At 37.9% G+C, this 24,191-nt stretch overlaps 1 protein-coding gene across 4 annotated transcripts in view; it reads right to left on the bottom strand.

Annotated features, from left to right (window-relative positions):
• The window catches only part of CDH6 (cadherin 6), a 110,517-nt gene that overhangs the window by 6,928 nt on the left and 79,398 nt on the right, over window positions 1-24,191 (bottom strand). For 2 of the 4 annotated variants that reach the window (XM_063400509.1, XM_063400501.1), the window contains 9 exons: window positions 21,723-22,017; window positions 20,170-20,289; window positions 18,036-18,203; window positions 16,347-16,534; window positions 14,667-14,920; window positions 8,804-8,940; window positions 4,160-4,281; window positions 3,239-3,356; window positions 2,900-3,151 (listed from right to left, as the gene is read on the bottom strand). In XM_063400509.1, the coding sequence (XP_063256579.1) occupies window positions 2,900-3,151; window positions 3,239-3,356; window positions 4,160-4,281; window positions 8,804-8,940; window positions 14,667-14,920; window positions 16,347-16,534; window positions 18,036-18,203; window positions 20,170-20,289; window positions 21,723-22,017 (1,654 nt within the window). Of the gene's footprint in view, window positions 1-2,891; window positions 3,152-3,238; window positions 3,357-4,159; window positions 4,282-8,803; window positions 8,941-14,666; window positions 14,921-16,346; window positions 16,535-18,035; window positions 18,204-20,169; window positions 20,290-21,722; window positions 22,018-24,191 lie in introns of those variants that run through there. The other 2 variants (XM_063400516.1, XM_063400524.1) reach the window with 2 other exon arrangements.

Genomic DNA, 24,191 nt, shown 5'->3' with positions numbered 1-24,191 from the left:
GTGTTTGCATACTCATATTTTTTTATTTATTTGGAAGAAAAGGAGTCTTTCCATGACCCTGATGCAAATTTAAATTTTTTTTACTCAGTAATGATTTTTAGTGATGGAGAAGTGGACACAGAGTGTGGAAAGGGATATGGTAAATACTTTCCTGTAGAAGCTAGTTTCAGATTTCTTGGCTAGATTCTACATTAAGATGTAAATGGCTGAATATTGACAAATGAACAGTAGCAAGGGGCAGGGAGTTATTTCTGCTGTCAGTGTTGCTTTGGTGGTCTGAGGTCTGCAGTGCCCAGAATTTCAGCTCAGCTGTGCAAATTCCAAGGAAGGACACGTCTTGCTGTCTTTACAGTTTTTTTCATAGCAAAGCAAAGCAGAAATGCCTAAACTCATTGATGTGAGATGATAAGGTGGATCACAATGATCCTTCATGTCAGCTTTGCCTCTAAAATGGCGTGTGAGTCAAGTACAGTAACTGTTAAAGAATTTTTTTTTCAGTTTTTTCCTCAGTTGTAACCTTTTAAGGTCAACATCAAGGACTAAAGGTGTCCCCAATCCAAAACTTTATTCTATTGAACCTTATCATTCTTAGTTTCTTTTGACAGACAAATTCTGGTGGGTTTTTCCTTTTGGTGGTGGTGGGGCATTTTTTGTTTGTTTTTGGGTCTTTGTTTTGGTTGGGGTTTTGTTTTGGGGTTTTTTTTGTTTGATTTGGTTGGTTGGCTTTTTAATAATAAGTTCCCCTGCAGGACTTCTTAGAGCAAAATACTGTCTGTAGGTGTGCCTGAGTATCTTGTAGGTTGACTATGGAAGGTGACCAAAAAGACAGGATCAAGTAGGAAAATGCTGTCTTACCACAGGAATACTGTGAATAAGGAAGAACATCTGACAACATGAGCTGAAAGGAAATGGATGGTGAAGGATTAGGAGAGGTGGTTCAGATTGCATTAGGATCTCAGCATAATGATGAGGATTTATGGTTACTTATGGTAACCATAAATGAGTTATGAGTGTTGCTTCTTCATGCTGCTGTCCAAAAATGCAGTTAGAGACAATTGTCTTCCTCAAGAGCAAAAAGCTGTGATGCTGTGTGCAGGGATTGGTGAAAGGTGTGTATGAAAGAAGAGAGATAGCCGGAGAACATTTTGGAGAACTTGAAAAACACAATGCCAATTTGGAATAGGATTCTGGAACAGTGACTGGTAGAAAGGTGTGAGAAAGCCTAGGAATGATAGATTTTACATCAAAGAGTTGCTGAAATATCTCATTATAAGAACAGCATTATACAGAACATGCAAGGATGAGACTTTGATAAATACATCACATCTGATACATGGATTTTACTGCTTTGTGCCAAACTTGCAGGAAAAAGACCCCATCATAAGCTACATATTGAAGTACATCACCTTTATTAGCATGTCTGTGTTCAGCTGTATCTGAAACCTCCTGATAAGATACCAAACTTACTCAAACTGCATATAAATCTAGCAATTTACAGGCACTTTTTGTTGCTGCTGAACTTTGAGCTGTGGTTCAGGTCTGCCCAGAGTATTGTTTTTCACTCAGTAGTGGTTGCACATTCAAACCCTGCAACCAACCTGAAAATAGAAAATTATATAGCTGAGTTAATTGAAAATCTGCTTATGGTGCATGGTGGCATGAGCAGTAATTGACATAAAGTGCTGCTTAGCACACAGAATCAATTATTTTCGATTGACATAAAACAGGAAATCGTTTAATGTCAGATTGATATTAATGAGCACAGTTGTACTAACGAGTGCAAGATGACCTGCAGCATTACATTACTTTTTCTGGTAAGGAACTTAATACAAAGTGAGCTCAGCCCTGGGGGGCAATGGTATGTTTTGAAAAATGAATTTAATGGTGAATTAAAGATCAAATTGTTATTGTGGGAATCTTTTCTGAAAATGGGATAGAGCTTATTTGAGCAAGCCATGAATATAATGTTAGAGTCTGAGACCCACAACCTCATCTTCAACTCATTATTGGAGAAGGAAATTTTGTTAAAAGTAAAGACCACAATGACTCTGCAGTGGTGATAAGCATGTCCACGGAAGACAGGAATATGGTAAAAAGAAGTAGAATCATGAAGGAAACATTTTCTCCCCTGCCTGACCCTACTGCTGTAAAATTGGTCCAACTCCCTTCTTTCCTCCTAACATCCTTATAACATCTCCCAGAGAACAGTCTGTATGGTATTATACTGTTGTCCCCAGATGAACAGGTACAGATAAAGGCCAAGAGACCAACTCAGGAGGACCCTGCAGCCTTTGAGGGAGTCCCTCAGTATCATTCAGCATCCTTTTCCAACAGAAAAAACCCGCTGAGACTTGTTTCTCCTCAGTTTAGAAATGAGAAGTTAATTCTTCAAAACTAAGTTATATGCCTCCTTTCTACCGTCAACAGAAAGGGGTGGACACCTACAGAGGGTTATGAGTAGTGTGTCTGGTCCTCCTCAGATGCAAATAAAGGATGGGTTGGGATGGGATGGGATGGGATGGGTTGGGTTGGGTTGGGATGGGTTGGGTTGGGTTGGGATGGGATGGGATGGGTTGGGTTGGGTTGGGATGGGATGGGATGGGATGGGATGGGATGGGATGGGATGACTGTCTCTCTACGGGTGTCTCTTTCCATTGGCCGGAGTGTGGAGCCCAGCTGTCTCCTCTTCCTCATACATTGCTAACTTTTAGGTAACTAAGGTTAGATTGGTTGTGCCCTATAGACCCCATCTGTAGTAGCCCTCAGAGGAGGGAATACAATAATATACAGACAGGATAAGATGATGATGTCTTTACTTTGCCGTTGTCCTAGTCTTGGAATAATAATTATAGCAATGCAAAACAACCATGAAAGGAACAAAATGTCCTGAGCTACTTACCAAGTAATATAATGATGCAGAGAAGAATGGCAATAAGAGCTCCAGTGCTAAGACCAGTAGGATGAATCAAGGCTTCTGCATTACAGGACAGCATCTTTCCTCGATGGTCACAAGCACACACTCGAATCGTCACCGTTTCAGTGCTGCTCTGGATGGGGTAATCGTTGTCTGATATTACCACTGGCAAGAAGTAGGTACTTGTTTCATGCCGGTTGTATCTGGTTTTTCGAGTGAAAATCCCTGCTGTGTTGTCTGGAAACACAAAGCATGCATTAAATCTTCATCTGAAGACTGAAAGAAAGGATAAGGTAATAAAGAAAAATCCTCCTAGAAATTCACCTCTGTTGTCCTGGAGTGTAAAGTTTGAGCTGCTGGCTGCCTCGGGAGCTAAGGAGAATGAAAACTGATGTCCATTGTAAGAGTCATCTTTATCAACAGCACTTAATGTTTGTATCAGCTGAAACAATAAGAACAAAATTATCTCCTAAGCCAGTGAACTCTATGTTTATTTATGTAGTCTAAAAACGACTGTAAAAGCAATCTTTTGTATTAATATTTTTCTTCTGCTTCAAGGCTAATGATGTTGCTATGGTGAGCTTAAGAAAAGTCATCCACATGCTGCTGATGCTGTTTAGGGTCACCATACTAACTATATATCCTATACCATGAAGGAGTGACATAATGAATTTGAAAGTTGGCAGGAAAATCATGTTGACTTCACCAGAAGGCTTGGGTTAATGCCACTGCAGATGGGTAGGAAACCTTTGCACGTGACAAGGAATAGAGATGAAAGGTGATACAGTCCAAGATGAATTTATATTTATCTACACAAATCTTACATCACAGAAATTGTTTGGCTGAATCTTCCAAATCATCTACAACTTTGAACTACTTCACAATAGGAGTGGTAGACTGAGAGTTATCTAGCAGGATATAGTTGTGTTACAGACAGGACCTGTAACATTTACAGATGTGAAATTGTTTTTGAAGGAGAGAGTGGAGGTGCCTGAATAAGGCAAAGGATGAAAGAATGAAAATGAATCAGGGGTAACAAGGTGCAGTACGGAAAACAACATCCAAAAACATACCATCATGTCAGCTGGAAGAATACTGAGTGAAATCAGATACTGTGCAGCCACTGTTTAATTTTGCAATTAAGTTTGATGCAATGCAAAGTACACCGCTTGATGAGGTAATGCAAGAGTAGTAGCAAAACTCATTTAATTTGGAATATTTTCTTAGTGTGAGCAGACAACACACCTGTTCTGCCTTTGCGTTTTCACAGACGAAGGTCTCGTAAAACATGGCAAACTCTGGAGCGTTGTCATTTACGTCCAAAACCTTAATGAACACTGGGACACGGCTGCTTTGTCTTGGGTTGTCTGAAATGACAAAACCAGAATGGAGATTTCATTTAGCCCAGTTACTGACTCAGTGCAGTGGAAGAAGAGGACAGACTTGAAGGATCATTGCCTTAATTTTTCTCACTCAGGGCACTTCGTTTACTTTTCTGTTGATTTCTGGTGAATGTGTTATGGGATGAATGTAGTATCATTACTCTAATCTTTGTAAACTACAGAGTTAAAATGGAGTTGGAGTCCAGGATTTAAAAATTCCTTTGATCATTCCAAGTATGATTATGAATGTATGTTTGACATACATAAATATAATACTGGAACGAAATTAAATCTGTTTATTAGCCTGACTGATAAAGTTTGGTGGCAGTGAAGTATCTAGAACATATTCCCTCCCTTAGCTCTCTAACAGCAAGAGTCATGAGGATGAGATTGAATGGGTTTTCTCTTCTCCATTTGTTAAATATAATACTCGGTGCCCTACAAATCTTGTGGCACAGTTCCTTAAGCTACCATGATTATCATTATTTTGTAGAAATAGTAATTGCAGCTGTGATCACAGATGCTTTCTAACCCATTGTGAATTGTTTTGCCTGATGTTCTAGAATAAATACTGAAGTGTATCTGCTGAAAAACATAAACACTATATAGAACCTGCAGATGCCCCTATGTAAAGAATAATTTTTTTCCTTATAAGGACTGCATAGTGCCAAGAGATTGAAATTGACAAAAATATTCCCGAGCATAGAATATTAATGAAAATACTGTAATCTTTCTGGATAAAAATAAAAACATCTGGAAGCACACCATACTGTATAGACCATTCCTTTTCCTGTTGGGAGGAGGCAGCCTTTAGTCAAAATGCTACACAGAATAAGGAAAGCAGTGGCAGTAAACTTGCCTAGAGCCATGCATGGTGAAATAGGCAAGATTCTGAGGCAAAAAAATCACTCCATAACAACCATTAACTCCAAAGATGTACAAGATCTTGTCCCAAAGAAATTTGTCATCACCAACAGAAAGAAACCCAAGAGCCACTGCCATTGATCTGTGTCCTTTGTGCTCCGTATCACACAATATCCACCCAGCAGTGTGTGGGCATGGGAATGTGAGAGAGAGAAATCTGAGAGAAAGAGTGTGATTGAGATAAGTTTCATTTAAAATAAATACCTTCCACTCTCCCACATGAGGGCTCACATTGCATTTCCTACCCACGTAAATATGCTTTATAAATGCATTTCAACCTATCAATCAAGTGAAAAAACAGTGCAATAAAATATAGCAGATCTAAGACTATATTATTCTACAAGCATTCATTATAGTAGCTTGTTGGTTTTATTATTATATTTATTCATTATAGTAGCTTCTATTTATTCATTATAGTAGCTTTTTGACTTTAATAAAAGTCCTGTTAATGTGTTTATCATCCTTTTATAAATGTGAAATGCCTTCTCCAAAATTGGCACCGCTTATTTGTATTACGCAGCTCAGTCATTTGGACAAAATATTGTGCTTTAAGGCTCCACAGTCCCATTGAAGTTAATATGATTCCATTAGGCATAAACATCTTTCTAATATCAGCCATTGGGCTAAATTCATTGGATGTATAAAATAACAGTTTATGTATAATATGGACTAGGCTGAATTCTTTGCTAGAATACATCAATAAAAGAGTTGAATTTTTATAACAGTCAGAAATCAAAGGCATTCATTTGAAGTCACAGGACTATTGGCAAGACTATTTTGTAGGTCATACTTTTCTAGCAAATACATTCAGATATATTGGCAAACATGTTTCTTCTCGTCTGAAGAAGGAGAATTGTTTTCTTTCCTGCTTTTTTAAACCTAAACCTAAACCTATGTATTTTCATTTTACTTCTAAGTGCTTAAGGTTCTCACAATTTGAAACCATACTGTTATAAACAGCAGCCTCATATAAACTCTAAGCTCTATGAACATATGCCTCTTCTCTGATTTAATGGAGATTAATATACATCTTCAAGTCTTTTTTTTTTTTTTGATATTTTGTGTCATTGTCTTTCAAATTATTTGTGCAAATAAATTCATGTGGGTTTATTTGTTTGCATTATCCTTTAACTGCTGCTGGGCTCCATCTCCATAGACCAAACAAACTGCTTAAATCTATTTCTCTGTGTAGGGTCATGTTTTCTGCTGAGCCAGCAATAAAACTGTTAAAGTGGTGTTTTTGTTTTTTTTTCAGGATACAGCTTTAAAGTCCTGCCAACGTTTAACTTACCCGTAAGTGTTAAGCAACAAATATTTAAAAACACTCTGGGAATTGTCTTTGGTAAATCAGCTGTAATTCTGCAGCTGTGACTCACTAGACCTGTGTCCTGCGTTTTAATGCCAGTTTGCTGTCTGACTGTGGCAGATGTACTGACCCGGTGTTTCACCAGCTATTTATGTGCAGCAGTCACAGTGTGATTGATTCTCTGGGCTGCTGAGCAATTGCAGCTCACACTGGTGAAAAAGGAGAACATTTAGAACTGGAGCAATCTACACTTACTGACGATTCAAGACAAAGGCAAAACAACTTCTGGGTTTTTTTTTTTTTTTTTTTTTTTTTTTGGGTTTTGTTTTGTTTTGTTTTTTTACTGTCAAACAAAATCAAGAGCAGTCGTCACTGAAGGTGATGTTTCTCTTTATGAGTTTATAGGTTTTTCTTTCTATATCAAAGGGAGCACCCACCCATTTGAAGGCACATCTTGCCTGTAACCTGATTGGATATTTTTTAGATTACTTCAGTGAAATATACTTGGAGCCTGATGAGATAATGTCACTGAGAGCAATAAATGATTCTGTGGAATTTAGTAGAATGGGACTTCAGATAGCCTTGCTAGAAATTTCTGGGTTTGCCAGGAACAATAAGCAGTGGTACTTTCCATTCTAACCTCTTGAGACTAAAATTAGTGAAGTGTCCTGGATCAGAAAAGTACCAAAAAAAAAAAAAAAAAAAAAAAAAAAAAAAAAAAAAAAAGCCTTTGGAAGACATCCACCTTAGTTATTCCAAATTTGTTCTAGGCTTAGTAAAGCACACCCTGGGAAGCAGTTTGCTGCAGCCTGAAAGGATTCAGACTGAAGAGGAATGGTAATTAAGACAGAAGCCTGTGTCATACTCAAGAGGTTGAGAAGATTTGGTGCAGTAGAAGGTTTGTGCTTAGGGGAGGAAGCAAGAAACCAAATGAGTCCTTCCTATAGATCCTTAGCTGGTTTTTGGACAGTTTTCTATGGTGCATGTTATTTCAGCCCTGCTGGGGTCAATACAAGTGTTCTTGCTGTTGTCAATGCTGAATGTTCTTGCTATTCTTTCCTTTCTAGGCATTTATTTTTCCCTTCTGCTCTACCCAGGAGTTGCCTATAGTATACAATTTTTCACCCCAGAACCTGCCTTCAAGAACTTAATAGAAACACAGCCACATGACTAACATTCAGTGTTTGGTGTGCTGAAATCCCATGCCTAGCATTAAAAGGTGCAAACTTGTGAGAGGCGGAAAACTAGTCATGTCCTGTAATTCCTATAGGCTCATACCCACTACACCTTCATAATAACTCCATTTGCTTGCCTCAGTAGCTTTATTTTATATTGGTTTTCAGCTTTGAAGAAGGCTTACACAACAAAGAAAGTTGATTCAAGTAATCTTGAGCTTTTTACACTCTTCTTACTGTTAAGCAGGTTATCAAGCCATATACACATACAAAAAAAGGAAGTGGAGCTTACATTGTCTCAGAAAAATCAAAAGATTTTAGCCTCTGAGTTGCAGAGAGACATTGTGATAGTCAAAAAACTCGTGTTTCTATTAAACTTATCTACCATTCCACCATAAATGTAGGCACTGTGGCTCTGCAAAAGCAAATAGAATTGCATTCCCTGATATTCGAGCATGTGATGTACTTACAGATAATGCATTAAACCAAAGCAGATTGCTTATTAATGCCATCTTGAACACATGTCCTTATCTTTGACCCTTGGCATTTTGACTTCTAAAATCAACATGTCTAGTATTATCACAAGATTACTACTTTGGAACAATCCTAAACTAAATGAAAGACTGATTTGTAGCTGTGGCTTGTAATTTCAAAGGATGCACACAAAGTAAAAAACGGAGACACATAAAACTGACTACGATCTGGGCACCCAGCTCAGCCCAGCCACTTTAGCTCTGTTTGCAAACATCCAGTCTGAAAGAGACTGAATTCAGCCAAGGAATGTAGTTTGGCTTTAAACCATATGTTTTGCTGCATGCCAGTTTCAGAATTCAACAGCCATGTTCAAAATTTAAAGTGGCTATAACTGATCGGAGAGCACAGAACTATCACCTTTTCTCCCTGCTAAGTTACCTCTTCATGAACTGTGTCCCCAATAAACACAAAACCGCAGATGACCTCTTGCAAGAGTTACTGCTTCCTCATTAGTATTGAGTGGGCTATCCATAAACCTGACATGTGCCCAGCTGCGCTTTCCACACACTCAGCTAGAAGGCTAAATTCATTACATCAGGGACAGGAGCCGTATTTAGGTTTAACTTACTGATCTCCGCTGCTATTACTGTAATGTTGTGCCACAGCAGTGTTTCCCGGTCAAGGGGTTTTGAAGTGAATATCGAACCATTTCCTGAATTGATGTTGAATACTCTGTCCATATCAGTGTGGCGATCTACAGAGTACCTGCAGATACAGAGACAGGGGTTAGAGGAATGCTTGCCTTTTAATTTCTATGTTCTAAAGCAGTTTTGTAAGACTAGACATCAAACAGCTGGTAAATGGGTTTTCCTTTTGTTTTCAGCACAGGCTTCAGAGTCTTTATGTATTGACACAAAGAGCTAGTTCTGAGCTACTGGATAATGACACATTGGAGGTTTGATTTAGAAGGTGGAGTATTGTCACTGAATAAATGAATTGCTGCGGAATTTACATACCTCTGAGAATCATCAAAGCTTTGTTTTTAGTGAAAAATGTGAAGTCTGTGTCCTGAAAGATACGAAGTTTATTTTAAGGCTGAGTTGGCTTTTCCTTTGTAAAACCCTCTTTTTATGGTTTGATATCTCAACTGTTTCAAATAATTTCTGATACAAAAATTGACAGCTGGGTGCATTTGTACCTTTCACTTTTCAGCATTTAAAGAGGTTGCCCACCCAAACCAAGTCAGCAAGGAACAGATTCATTATTCCACGGTACATATCACACAAAGGTTTGTTGTAACTCATTAAAACTAACATTCTCAGCCCTGCTTGATAGTATCTGTATGTGAAAAGGAATGCTAACAAGCTCTGGATGAGCTCAGAGTCTAAATACAGATTCAAATTTTCAATCTGATCTTTTGCTTTTTCAGCTGAACTAAATCCAAGTTTAAAAGTAGAACTCTCCAGTTCCCAGGAGACAGCGCTACCACCTTGATCCAAATGCTGTGACTTGGTTTCATCCCTCCTGAAGGGAAGATTCTTGCATAAATTATGGAGGTTTTTGACAGAAATATGTCTCTGATGTTGCCAAAGCAAGAATGCAATTGCATTATTCTGCTTTTGTTTCCAGCCCCACTGTGTGCTCATGTACAACGCAGGACAGATCCTTAGGAAGCCCAGTGTCCTCCCTTGGTGTCCTTGCAGGCCACATCGTTGGAGACAAGGCAGCTACTGCTGTCCCCTGTGTCCAGACAAGGGGAAAGATAACAGCTGAACTGGTAAGCAGTCAGATGAAAACTGGGCCAGGAGAACGACTGGCAGAGTTTACTGCCACCACAGATTTCAGGGGAATGCAGAGGCTGAAGAAAATTTTTTCTCCCCTGCTCTGCCCCAGAAGCAGCAGCAAGACACGTCCTCTAATCTGCACAGATTTCCTAGAGCCTATGCAGTGTCTCTTACATTCTAAGAAAGACCTTGCATGAAAGAAGGAAGGAATAGAAGAAACTAGTTGAAATGTGCTTCTGCCAAAATTTTAAAATGAACTAACTTGCTATTTATCTTGTAACTTATTTTTATTCTTCTTTGCAAATAAAAAAGTGGGATATATAATGCCTACAGCAAATTAGACTTATTAGGTGTTATTCCAAAGTAAGAATTTAAGTGTAGCCTACCTTTCTAAACAAAATATTGTCAAGTGTTAATTATTTGCACTAAACTGTTTTTCTTTTCCCATTATTTTTAATTCCTAGGGAAGCACCCAAATGACATTCAAAGGTACTAGCACAGAAAGCTAACATGTTTTGGTAGGACTTGCATGGGCACACTTTGCTACTTCTTCAAGAGCTCAGATTTAGTTTTCATTCATTGCTGTCACTTCACTGACAGTACTGCAATTTTGGCTGCAGGAAGTCAGCTGTGGTGTCACTAACTTGGTTCCTTTATGCAGCATTGTGACACTAGCTTGAAAAGTGCTGCTTTGTCCAAATCTAAACAGCATGTGTGAAATTGTTGACTTGGCTGAAATGCTTAATGGGAATAAATTTATACAAACTGGTCTGACTATTTTATATTTTGACAAAGTAAGTATTTTATATGATAAACATTTCATTTTAACTTTCATTCATTTGGGCTTTTATACAATATTATGCTGGTATCTTGTGAATGCAATTATTTTCAGATATTTTGTAGTTCATTTCCACACCTTGCAGCTGAAATACTTTGGTATTCCCATTTTGTGGTTAAGTCTAGATTCTGTATTCTTCTTTGAAATGAAATATCAGGATTTTCCATAGATTAGCTGTTCCAACTAACTGTAATACTATGTTTCAGACTCTTATTCAGCAAGACATTTAAATAAGCAAGTAGCTTTAGGCATGAGCTGCCTATTCACTGGGGTTTTTTTCTTCAATTTTACTTTCACTCCATCTTCATATTTTGAATGGACTTAAAATATCTTACTGTCTTAGCACATTTTAATGCCTTGGTGTATTGCAATCACTATTTTTGTAAGATTTCTCAAATTCAATCTGTGGTACAGTATGTGGAAGAAAAAAAAATATTCTGGACCTTTTCTAATATTACCAGGGCTGTAACATTGAGAGCTTCCTCTTCTTGAAGACATTAGGATTTTAAAGTACAAGTATTTGTAAAGCCATATGTATATTCAGTCATTTGTAAAGTGGAAACTCAAACTCATAAAAATAAAACCCACAGAGACAGCTTCTTAATGGAATGTTAATTTTATTTCTTCATATCCCAAAGAAAATACATACAAGGTCAGTGCATTTAAAGTACATTCCAATTATACCATTAAATCTGGTCTAGAAGGATGATTTTAATAAGCTAGACTGTCACTTCTGTTTCTCAGTTTGCATAATCCAGTCTCTTTTGATCAAGGATTTTTAATTATGTTGAATTGGTGCTGATTCTGACTTCTGGATCACAACCTAGTAAGAATTAAGTAGACAACATCAAACTAATTTTTACATTTATTTAATGAAATTATTGGTGTGTATTTGTCAGACTTCAGGATTTCATCTCTTTCAAGCTTTGAGGAATTGACAAGCTAGGAAGTTAAAAGTATCTATGTAAGACTCCAGTCTCTCCTTGTATATAACAGGAAGAAGGGAAGGGTAAAAGAGAGATTCTAACACATGCAAATATGTTGTCAGTAAAATACACAGAACAAAACTTAGCCTTACATTTGTTTGCAGATCATTTTCATCTGGGGTACTTTAGTAAATCAAATCACAGCAGGAAGAGATTTCCAGTGACTGATGAACTTCATTATGCCTCTGAGGAGTTACTATAGCAAAAAAACTCAGCTAGCAATTTAAAAAGATCTGATGTACAATACAGCAGTGCCAGTTTCAGCATTGTTTTTTCTATCAGTATGCAGAGCTTCATATTATTTCTGTGTAGATCAAACCCAAGTAGAATGCAAAACTTTTGTTTATAACACTTCTGGACTGTAAAGTGCTGTTCAGGAGAGTCTCAATGTTACTACACTTGGACACATATTCAAATATAGCCAACCATGTATTGGTGTATTTTTGTATTTTCTCAATGTCATATCAGACCAAAATTTATTTATAAGACTTAGACTGATAACATTTAGCTCTACCAATACAGGTCACAAGTGGTTATGCAGCCTTACAACCAGGACAGATATCCGCTTCATGATTTGCTATCACTTCATTGTCTTGTGTTGCTCAGCAGCTTGCTGTCTAATGTAACCACAAGTCAGGAAGATTTGTGGGTCAGGAAGGGATTTTTCATAATGCATTTTCATAATGATATTGTGAAGGTTTCCTTTAATGGAAGATCAAAGGGGCTTTCATCTAACAGAGTTAGGGCTCAGTTTGTTTAAGAAGAGAAATCTTCACTTAAGTAGAGGAGAAAATGGAAGGTTTTCATTGTAATATCAAGTGCCTAAAGATTTTATTTTTAACCGTCAAGAAAAATTGACAAGCAAGTGACAAGTCATATATATACAGTCTAATTGCATCTTCCCTGAATCTCAGAGTGAAAATTGGATTTAGCATCTCTATTGCATGATAGAAAAAAAAAATTACCCTGTCAAAAAGATGCAGACTCAACCCATGCCCCTAAATTCTAGCAGATACCCAAGATATTAGCACCATAAAATTACATTTATTGCAAGTTAGCATCTCTCAGGCTACTGCTCTCTGCTGATTTCCTTTCTTTCTTACTGGTTTTCATGTTTTTTCTTGCTATGTTTATTTCTATTACTCTAAGCTCTTTCTGATTTTTTTCTTCTCCTTGCACTTGGCTGCTGCATGCTATTAAGGTAAAAAGTAGACAAGCTTTCTGCTGCACTGCATCAGGTTTGGCACTTCTACTAAATTCTGCTCAATAACTATCTGATACTAAAATATGCAAAGTACTTATATGGTATTAAAGGACTGCCCTTTGAAAGTTAGATAAGTTTTAGCACACACATTCAATTAATAGCAAAGAGCCGGTAGGCAGTACTCAACAATGAACAGCATAGTCCCTATCCACTGTAAATCACTTATAATTAGGAGCTGGTGCTGGTGTGAAATGCAAATGGTTGTAGTTATCACCACAGGGAAGGAGGGAAGCACTCCCCTTACTCTCCAGTGCCATTAGATGTAAAAAAGCAGGTTCCTATGAAGACTGCAAGGGTCCTGGCTGTCACCCCAACCAATTTTTCATCTTCATACTAGCACGGCCGTGCCCATGAAAATGTGCTACAAAATATGTTCATTCTGTCCTGGGGCTTCACCAAAGTCAGCAAAACATTATGCTGCTCTTTAAGTGACTATGCTCTGCTGGCCCAGAATGCCAGAAAATTGCTGCATGTCATGATACAAATTTAAGAAAACTTTAATTAAAGTTAGAAGGCTTAGTATTGAACAAGAATTCATGTGTAGGACATGCTATGCAAACTGAAGATAGTTTCTGCCAGAAACATTTTGATTTAGTTTGTTCATTTAGGAAATTAAATTTATAATATTTACTGCTCTCACAAGATGAGCTAAGAGCTTAAAACTTACTCATTACTGTAAGAAATCTTGATGAAAAATAATTGTTTGCAGAAGTGTAAAGTATTGATGGACTAGATTTTTATTAAACCTGCACAGTTCTATTTTGATCAAAGGGTACTATTGAATTTCCAAGGTGCCCAACTCAGAAACCTGCTGAAAATTGACCTGGATTTAATATTGCCGCACTTTTCAATTCCTCCTCTTGCTGCCTTGTCAGTAGCAATGAACTTTAATTAAAGAACCCAACTATTTAAAAGTTCTTTAACACTCCATCCAGTATGACTTAAGTACTCCAGCACTCCACTGAAACAATACATAATTCACAAAAAAAAGAAAACTTAGGTATAGATATTCCAACCTTAACATTTCCTCCACTTTCTCTAAGAACAGTTTATTGATTCATGGCAAGTTTAATTTATGAAGCTCATGAGAGTGACTCTTATCTTACAAGCCTTTCACTGATACAGGTGAGATCAGAGCCTGGGTGTGCACATGAGCTGATTTTGAGGCATTTTTTATTTGTGATTTAGAAAAGATGAATGTGGCCTCTCTTAAGCAGGTCTGGACAGAAGACAGAAGAAGAAAAGGCTGCTGAATCACTCACTCCCCTGTCATATAGCCAAGAGGATGAACTGCACTGCACTTGAAAATGTTAAAGGTGGAAGGAAAACACTAAGATTTTCTTAGTGGTCTTTTTGCAGTAATTTTTTTCATGGTAGAAATAACCACATACATTAGTTACTGAAGAGATTAGATGCAAAGGCCATGCAAACACATTCACAGACACCTAAATATGCTCAAGCGTGAGAGATCATTTATCACATACAATACTCCATATTCTAGCATGCCCTACAATTCACATTGTCACAAGTGAGGATTTTTTTTTGTGTCTGCCAACATGATAAAAGCAAAATCAAGGCTGTAAAAAATTCACAGGCTAGCTGAAGTAGTATATGCTTACTTGACGGGGTTCTTGGCAGCATCTGGATCCTGAGCAGTTACTGTTCCTATTATACTGTTTAATGGGACATCTTCTTTCACTTCCATTATGTACGCTGGTCTGCTGAACATGGGGGGTTCATCCACATCCTCCACCTGAATTCTGACTGTAGCTGAGTCCTTGAATGGCCCCAAGTACAGGAATCGAGGGTCCACATGAGTATTGGTAGCTTCCACTTTAAGAATATACAAGTTTTTACTTTCGAAATCCAATGCCTGGGAAGGAAAACAAAAGTATGAGAAGTCTGTGGTGAACGCTATGATTCTCAGCCAGATGAGCAGGATGAATGATGGGAAGTCATGGCCTGTGCTAGACAACAGGAACCTGAACTGGAATTAAAATGCCAACAAAAAGGAGAAAGGGCTCTATGCCCAGATAATACAGTATGAAGAAAACCACTTTTTAATGGACTTCTATGTCTGGAGCTCCTAAACACCAGGCAGTTTTCTCATACAGCCTTAACTCTTCTATTCTGTTATTCTGTCATTTTTGGCATTTTGATGATTTCTATTTCTTGCCCATACGCACCACACACTAAAGGAGGAAAGGTTTTCTAGATGTTGCTTGTTTAGATACTGACATTCTATCACCGAAATGAAACACTGTCGCATGTAGTGTCTGGATATCCAGGACCTCCCACAAAGCCAAATGTGATTTTATCATGGGCTATGACTATAGCATAGACTGCTAAAACTGTGAAGAAACAGCATTTAAGGGACCCTTTGTTACTGCTTGGAGAAATGTGGGGACAGAGTAGTCACCCCGTTTTTCCATTACATGGTAGAGAATTCACAGCTTCTGTCAGCAACAGACAGAAATACAAACTGAGTTAGACTGATATCATAACCAGACCCTGGAAGGCATCTCCTAAAAAACAAGTAATGACAGGTGTCGTACTGATATCAACAAGCAAGTGCATGTTCGGAAAATCTACACAGTGTCTATCTAGTGGTGACTGAACTTGAATTGATGAAGGATGATATCTGTAACCTTATCAAGTTTGCCTGATAACCCACTGTAAAAAATATTTCTCAAACCTTTTCTGACAACCAATGTGCAACACAGTAGATGATGTCCACTGTGATCTAGCAAGGCATTGTTTTTTTTTTTTCTAAAGCAAAAACATGCTGATAGATATACTAATTTTTTACAAAATTTGAGTCAAAAGAAATTTGTCTATGTACTTGAATATATTATACCTGCAGAATCAACATCCTCTTATAATGAAAAATAGGCAATGTGATAGTCATTATTTCTGTGGTCTTAACACAGTGTCTTCTACTAAGTGAGCAAAACCTGTAAGCATCATAAGGAGAAAATCACCGTTGGATGGTGGATCTTCCTTGAGTTTTTCTGTGAGTATATTCAGTCTCTAGATTTTTTCTCAGTTGCACCCCACTCCTTAGGTAACTTACTCAAGTCCTCCAAAGTTTGTGCATTGATTTAGTACACGAGGTATAAGAGGAAGGATACCAACTGCTTGCATAAAAGAAACTTTACATATGTAGAGATTCCCAACAGATAGAATTCAAATTAATAAAATATACATGTAGCAGCACTACAAATGAAAACCAAGTATGTGCTAGGTAAAGGTTTGACTGGCGTTCCAGAGGCTGGGATTAAGAGTGTTAAGATGTGTACCTTTTTCACAGTTATAATTCCTTCCTGTGTGTCCTTGTCTGTGGTAATTCCAAACATGTCATATCCGTCCCCCTCAGTGATGCTGTATTCAATCTCCGCATTTTCATCCACGTCAGCATCGTTAGCTTTTACCCTGCCAACCGGGGAGTCGAGCGGCGTAGACTCAGGAGCTCTGAACTGGTACGTGCCTACAGCAGACAGAAATCTGGTTAGGCAGTCTCAAGTTGCTCTGGGCACATCTCTCAGCCCACTGGGCATGTGCAGGTGAGTCAGTGAGTTCCTGGGTCTACAGGCCTTCCTGGGGCAAAAGCCTTCAGCTTCTGCCACACCTTCATCTGGGTAAAAGTTACTTACTTTTCTATCCATTTTCTCATATGGAGGATGAGCATTTTGCTTTGCTACAAACATGTACCTTTAGCAACAGATGGCCCTTTCATGGTCTCTCTGGGCTGTATCAGAACTGTTTACTAAAAATGTCTGGAGGCCAAAGGACAAATATTAAGAATTGTCAGAAGCTAGCACACCTTTGTAACGCTAAAGCTGAATCCAGCTCAAATACCTATTAAAAACGTCCTAGATTGAATTTTTGTCAGAATAAAACCTTCTACTTCTGAAGTGTTGGCATTATGAAGCTGTATCTTTGGATTTTACACTGAAGACACTTATGTCCAGAGGTGTATAATTAACTCATTGGGTGCAAAGTGTTATATTTCTTCTTAAGTTGCTCTAATTTAAATGGAAACTCTTTGCCCACAGCTAAGAACAGACTTTGAACCTAAATGACAAGTTGCCTCCAATAACTTTCCCAGTGACTTAACTGCCAAAGCTCACTGATTTGTCTGATAGTATCTGCAATTATTTTCTGTAACAGCTGCTCTTGACTTTGACACACATTGACACTGCGTTACACACACATCACACAGAGAGCAGCGATTAGACAAAGTAAAAAAGGAAAAAAAATAGAGAGAAAGAAGGAAGTAAAGAGAGAGGGAACAAGAAGAGGATGAAAGCTGAACCACTTTGAATCCCTTACGGCAATGAATGGTCATTAATTGAAATTACTTTCTAAGAGAGCTTGCACAATTGATACCCATAAGCATTACACAGATATCCACCTAATTATTTGAGACAGGAGAAGTAAATAGGCAGAAATACCTGGCATAGTTATGTATGAGTTTTTGTTTCTGTATGCAAAGCATATAGAAAAGTTTATTGTAGGAAACATTTTCTGTTTGTAAATACTCATTTCTATAGAACTGCTCCTGGGATATTTTTGCATACTTAAATAAATTTGTTTCAAAACTTCAATATATTAGATTACAACAGATATCTTAAAATGCAATCAATCATGAAGTCTGAAAGAAATAATAGTGAACAACAAATACAGATTATGTTGATCAGTTATTTAATAGGTAGGAAAAATGGAAGTTGTTCCTGCACATTAATTCACCTCTCAGACTGTCAACTTCAACTGGAGTAAAAATATTAAACATTAATTTCCCAGTTATCGCAATTAACCTTGGCATGATGCTATTGCTTAGTTACGTGTTCTCTTTTGCTTTTCTAAAGGAGGTTTGATACTCGGTAAATTCGCAATAGAAGAAACAGTATCTTAGATGAACAAAAAACAAAACAAGAAGTATTTTTGTCCATTTTAGTGTTACAACATAGAATATAAATTCTCCGTACTCTGGGGGAAGCGAGGTGGATTGTCGTTGACGTCAGTCAGCGTGATGTTCACGGTGGTGGTTCCTGATAATCCACCCATCTGGCCTCCCATGTCCTTAGCCTGGATGACCACTTGGTACTGCTCCCTGTTTTCACGGTCCATGTTCAGTAAAGCAGTTTTAATAATGCCTGTAAACACGAAAATTAAAGACTGGGGAGTTCACAGGTAGTGACTTTGATGGAAATTCTTATTAAAAGAACAAAACAATCTCTGTGTAGCAAATAAACTTTGCCCAGTACAAATATTTACTGTTATGAGATGGTTCATTAAATTACAAACTCGTCGTGTCACATCTCCGGCTCCTGCCTATGTGACAGACATGGTATAAGTGGTACTCACAGAAAGATGTTCTACTTTTTTGTGAGCCGTGTTATTTTACATAACTATTTACCCTCTTTCAGTTCTGTGCTAAAATCTCTCATTGAACTGGAAAAAGGCTGTTTGTTCATTATTTTGACAGATGTGGTAAAAAAAAAAAGAAAAGCTAACTTCAGCAAGACACCATTAAAGAGTGCAGCAACACTAAATAGAAGAAGAGAAATTAATTAAGAAAATTATGAGCATCCAAACATGCCTGAGTATATATATTTCTATTTATACACTGATTGAAATGATTTGACAGTTACTTCCTTCTTCAAAGGCACAAATACCCATTATAAGGCCAACTACTACTGAAATTCAATCATTCAGATTTACCATGAAGTAAAATGCTTGCATTCTCACTGGGTCTCTCAAGGTAAGAACTGGCTTCTTTGTAGGCAAAAGGGGTGAAATTCAAATACTGAAATCCATGACAAAACGCACAGTGGCTTTGAAAGAGACATGTTTCACTCTAGGAGTTCTGCAATTGGTTTCCATGGCAGGAAGATCAAGACTGTGGTTTACTTAGCTACCCATCCCCCCCACAAACCTCTCGATAGAAGTTTGTTACTGGTGAACTCCCAGCTACTTTATCCTTATTATAACTCTAGAAGAGCACATACTGTACTATCCAAGTCAGAAAGAGTGCATCAGTGCAAAAATCCTGGCTTCTCTTATCTAATACTTTATGCTTGAAGTGAAACTCCCTTTGATCTTGGCTCTCCCTCTTTTCAGAATTGTGTACACCCTTTCAACTCAGGTTTCACTTTGAGACATATAGTCTCCCCTTCCTTCTCCCTGCCTGAGTCTCTCAGATTTATGTAATAAACAATCCTAAAACTGATGAATTGTTTGGGATAATCTACTTTTCTAGTAAGGATGCTAAGGAGAACCGAATTCTCTAGCTTCCGGCAACCTAACACAGCGGATGTTTCCACCGAAGGAGTTTCTTGAGATGGTTTGTTTCTTCTGGGAAAATTTAGTCAAAAAGCTTGGGAAGAGATTATCTGTGTAGTCAGGTAGTCAATGGTACACCAGATTCAGTCAGACAGAATACAAATAATGTAGATGCGCAGGTTCCAAAGCCGTCTGCCACTCAGACCATTAAAAATTCTAGTCACTGTGCATAATTTAAACATCTTCCAAAAACAGAACTCAGAACTTTGGGATTCTATTTGTGATCTTCTAGTTTAGCGCAACAGTCAATTTTACCTCTTCTATCATTACTCGTAATTAAGATTTCTTTCACAAAATTAACATTAAAGTGATATGTTGCAGATGTACAGAAATTATAATTACTTTAAACAAGTTTTGAAGAAGCAGACGGAGGAAAAAAACTCACCTGAACAAACCCTCAGTCTTAATTTAGCCATTATGAAGATCTATGAGGATTAAGCACTTTTTTTTCCACACCCACCTGTTTCTCTTTCATCTAAAAGCCATCCTCTTTGGTTTAATTTAAGCATCCACAGCAGTCTCTATCCACTGCTTGTTAAAAATGATTGAAAACTGGTTCACATCCAGTGCTAATTGTATTTATTAGACTTTGCTGGTAAGATTTAAATAATGTAGGTGTCATGTTTACAGATGTATTGGTCTATTAAATTTGTCAGATTTTGCACTGAGTAAGATGTAATCTCTTCAAAGTTTTTTTAGTAATATATCCTAGCTCGGCTTAGTGTGTCATTTTGAATTACAGACATTGTCACAGAATGACAGATAAGGTCCCCTGACCTGTCTCAGATTCAACAGAGAAATATGGTTGTCCCTGGAGAATGCTGTAGACAACTTTAGCACTGTTCCCATATGTAGGATCATCGGCGTCAGTGGCAGTGACTTGCACAACAAAGGTACCTGCAATGAAAAATTAAAGAAAACAAGAATTAATAGTTTTGGGGTTTTTTTATGGCCAGGACAGTTCATAACATAGAAGAAAAAAATAATTCATGTTCAAGTCAGACTTGTGGCAGGAAGTTAGAAATATTCTTATTTTGTAGAATTTTCTCTGTTCATGAAGGACATAAACTCAAAATGATACCTGTCTTATACTCAACTCATTCAAACACAGTTATTGATCGGGTATGTGGATCCTTCATTGTATTTCTCATGAAGAAAACAGAAACGCACCCCTCTCCAGATATTGTAAGCACTCAGAATTTGAATCTAGGTCAAGAGTATACTTTCTACTCATGCTTGTAAGGTATTTGACACAGGACTGTAAATATGGTTCCTCACGTGTCCTCTAGAGAAAGAAATGGTGCTGAATCTTAGGCAAAGTTTTAAGAAACAAAAAAAATGAGCTTAGATTTTGGCATTTAAAACCATTTGTGAATAAAGTGTTCACATATTAAAATGTGAATATTAGGTTCTCACTTCACCAGATGAGTTTTCATCCATGTGACAAGTCCCATGAATGAGGGGAGAGCGTATGCCCCAAAGTCTTTATTTTCATATTGCTTGAGCTTTATTTTAATCTCATTCTTGATCATGATTAATTAATGCTTCTCTCCCTGGACATTATTTCAAATTAGAAATGTGCTTCTTAGAATTCAACCATCCATTGCTCTCTGACAAAGAAATGAAAATGACCTCTCTAAGAATCAAAGAATCAAAACCTGTCAACTTCTCAGGGAAAGATCTCATCTTAAAATAATTTTCAAAAGAAGTTTGTTTTTGTTTTTTTTTTTTCTTGTCTTGATTGATTTTTATAGCTCAACATATTTTAAATCAATAGAAAGATTTCAGTAGACTTCAAGGGACTTTGGATCTCTTTTCTTTTGCATGGAAAGAGCAACAAAGGTCATAGGTAGTTAATGGTACATCTCAGGACCAGTGGGTCACAGAAATGTGTACAACCCCTTCCGTACCTGCACTTTTCCATTTTGTTTACCTTCCTGAACTGAATAAGGGTTGCTGAACAGGTCTAGGAGTGGTATGACACTGATGACCATGAAATACCATATTACCAACAAGTATTAAACTCAGGTGTCATGTAACAGAGTTAACTCACTTTCATTGACATTAAACCAGATGGTATTAACTTGCTTTTTTTTTTTTTGTCATAAAACAGACAAAGCATGTTTTACCCAGCTGACACCTCTGATTCCAGCAAATTTTTGCCACTGTTTTCCTGTTTTTTGGGTTTTTTTTTAAATGTCTCAGGTACTTTTAGTCCAGACTCAAACAGCAGATGTCTCTTTTCAACACCTGTAAACTCTGGGCCCTTCAATAATGCCATGGAAAGAAGCCAGACCAGACAGTGAAAGCAGTTATTAGTTAGCACCTACCAACATCTGACATTTCGGGAATGCTGGCATTGTAAACGTCCTTTGTAAACATTGGCTCATTGTCATTGATATCATGGATCTTAATGATGAACTCGGATTCTGGTTCCACTGGTCTTCCAGTCCTTCTGTTTATGGCCTGGGCACGGAGTATATATACAGGCTTTTCTTCCCTGTCTAGTCTCTTTGTGGCCTGGATGTCACCAGTGTTTTCATTGATAATGAAGAGGTCTCCTGCTCCATCTCCAGAAAGGATGTATTTGAGTGATCCATCTCCTTTATCCTGGTCTGAATGCAGCTGGTGGTGAGATGGGAATAATAAAAAAAAAAAAGAAAAAAAAAAAGAAAAAAAAAAGAAAAAAGGAAAATAAATAAATAATTGGGACACAATTCCAGATACTTTAACAGCTGTCATGATATATGCTTTCCTATCAGTAATACTCAGCCAGAAGGCTGCACACTGCTTTTGGGAAATGAGTTGGTACTACAGTAGAAGGAGTGAATAGATAGAGTTGTGTCTTGATGTCAGAATTGAAATGGTCTGCAATATTATAAGAAATTGCCTGAGGATAACCATGAACTGAAGCTGCAGACCACTTTCCCAAGCTAAATATATATCAATCAAATTCAAACGTTAGTGGCTTAGGTGGAATCCTAGGAATATACAGGGCAATGATATCCTACAGTGAAAAACCAGTGGGTTAGGGAATTGCAATAAGCAAAGAATTAGAAAGTGGCCAGTCAAGCCACTTGTTGAGTTTAAATTCTGGGTGCTTGGCTCTTACGGCCCATGGACGTTATGTAATATATTGTATAGTGCACAATAAAAAATACACACATTTACAGATCTGGCCAACTTAGGGCAGAGGCAGGTATAACAGACCATTACAGCACTGGAGGTGATCTGTTGCCTTATCCAAAAGGGCATGAAACACAGTGGGGGAAAGGGAAAGAAAGAATGATGGTAATTAGAATACAAGGCACGAGCTGCCCGAGCTGCCCGAACCATCACCTTTTATTTCCCCAGATGATTTCCACATCTCTTGGAATGCTGTTGAGTGACACAAAAGGAGTAACTGATTAAATCATACCCTTATGGGCATTCCTTGATAAAGCCTTATTTATTCCCCTGGCCTTAAAATCCAGACTGCTCAAATACAACTTATTTTATTGTCACATTAGAGAAGCTAAAAATTAAAAATAATGAAATATTAAAATGGCTTCTAACGTGAGAGCATAGGTAATGAAGTTAATGGGGAAAAAATCTGTTAGGTAGCAGATTCCTGTAAATCATTTCTTTTATAGAGAAAACATGTTTATGAGTCAGGAGAGCTGAATTTTCTCAATCAGCTCTTTGCTTCTCTTGACTAAGAGTTTGGAAAAAAACCCTGTTTGAGTGTTTTACAAAGCACTTAGCATTTCTGGACAGCATGCAGAGGACAGAAAGATTTGTAGATTTAAAGAATCTTGGCATAGACTCCAGCTGTGCCTGGCTATGCCCCTACCATGCTGGAAGGGAAGCCTCCAGCATGACCATATGGTCAATGTTTTGGGCTTCCTCCAGGTTTCTGCTCTAATCAGAAATCCACAGACAACACACTTGGTGGCACAGTGCTCCACTGGGTGCGCATATGCCAATGATCCCTAGAGAAAGCATGTTCTGTGCAAAAAAGTCTGCCTTTAAGGGCAAAACTCTCTGTCACCATGAAATGAATCCCCCTGTAGCCAATGTTCCTAGGCTAGCCCAAACCTTAGAGGGCTTTGGAGGAATATTTAATGGACAGGACAAAGGATTCCAAAGGAGGCTCTGTCCCCCAGCTGCAGTTCAAGAAGTTTGTTCCAGGTGGTGACCAGAGGGGAAAGAGGGCAAGTGCTGGAGGAGAGGGTCTTTTCTGGCCTTCTCCCAGGGAGGGGTAACTGGACACAGCCAATAGGGTCATAAAGGGGAGGAAGGGTTAAACTACATGGTTACAGGCTCTAGGGGTCCCTGAGGGAGGAGAAACCATTCCCCAGGGAAATGTAACATCACCACACATTCCAGGACTGTCCAATAATGCAAAACATCGTAACTGTGGCATGGTTAATCATTAGTAGACATGCTGAAGCACTCTTCTTAGTTTTCTTTTTCAGGGAGAAAATGGGCATTCTGTGTAATTTTGCACGGAGTCCTTTCTCTTGATAATATGAATAGCAAAAAGTAGGCTCTGTGCAGAATTTTTCATAAACAGATTTCACATGCCTTCACAAAACCAATCAATACCATTTGCTTTGTTTTTTGGATAACAAAATTTCCCGGAGGGCTAGTCTTGAAATTTGGAATATAATTTAGGTCTCTTGAGTCCTATTCAGTTGGCCAATTTCCTCAGCCAGGGGGCCTAAAGGAATTATATTATTTACTAGACACAACTTCAGACTCTAAAAAACATCTATCAGACCAGCTTGTTAAGAAGTTGGACTATAAGTCTACTGCAG

The sequence above is a fragment of the Prinia subflava genome, chromosome 1 (genome assembly GCF_021018805.1).
Source record: "Prinia subflava isolate CZ2003 ecotype Zambia chromosome 1, Cam_Psub_1.2, whole genome shotgun sequence".
NCBI lineage: Eukaryota > Metazoa > Chordata > Aves > Passeriformes > Cisticolidae > Prinia > Prinia subflava.
Note: the sequence above shows the minus strand (reverse complement) of the source record. Positions and strands in the feature narration are given on the sequence as shown.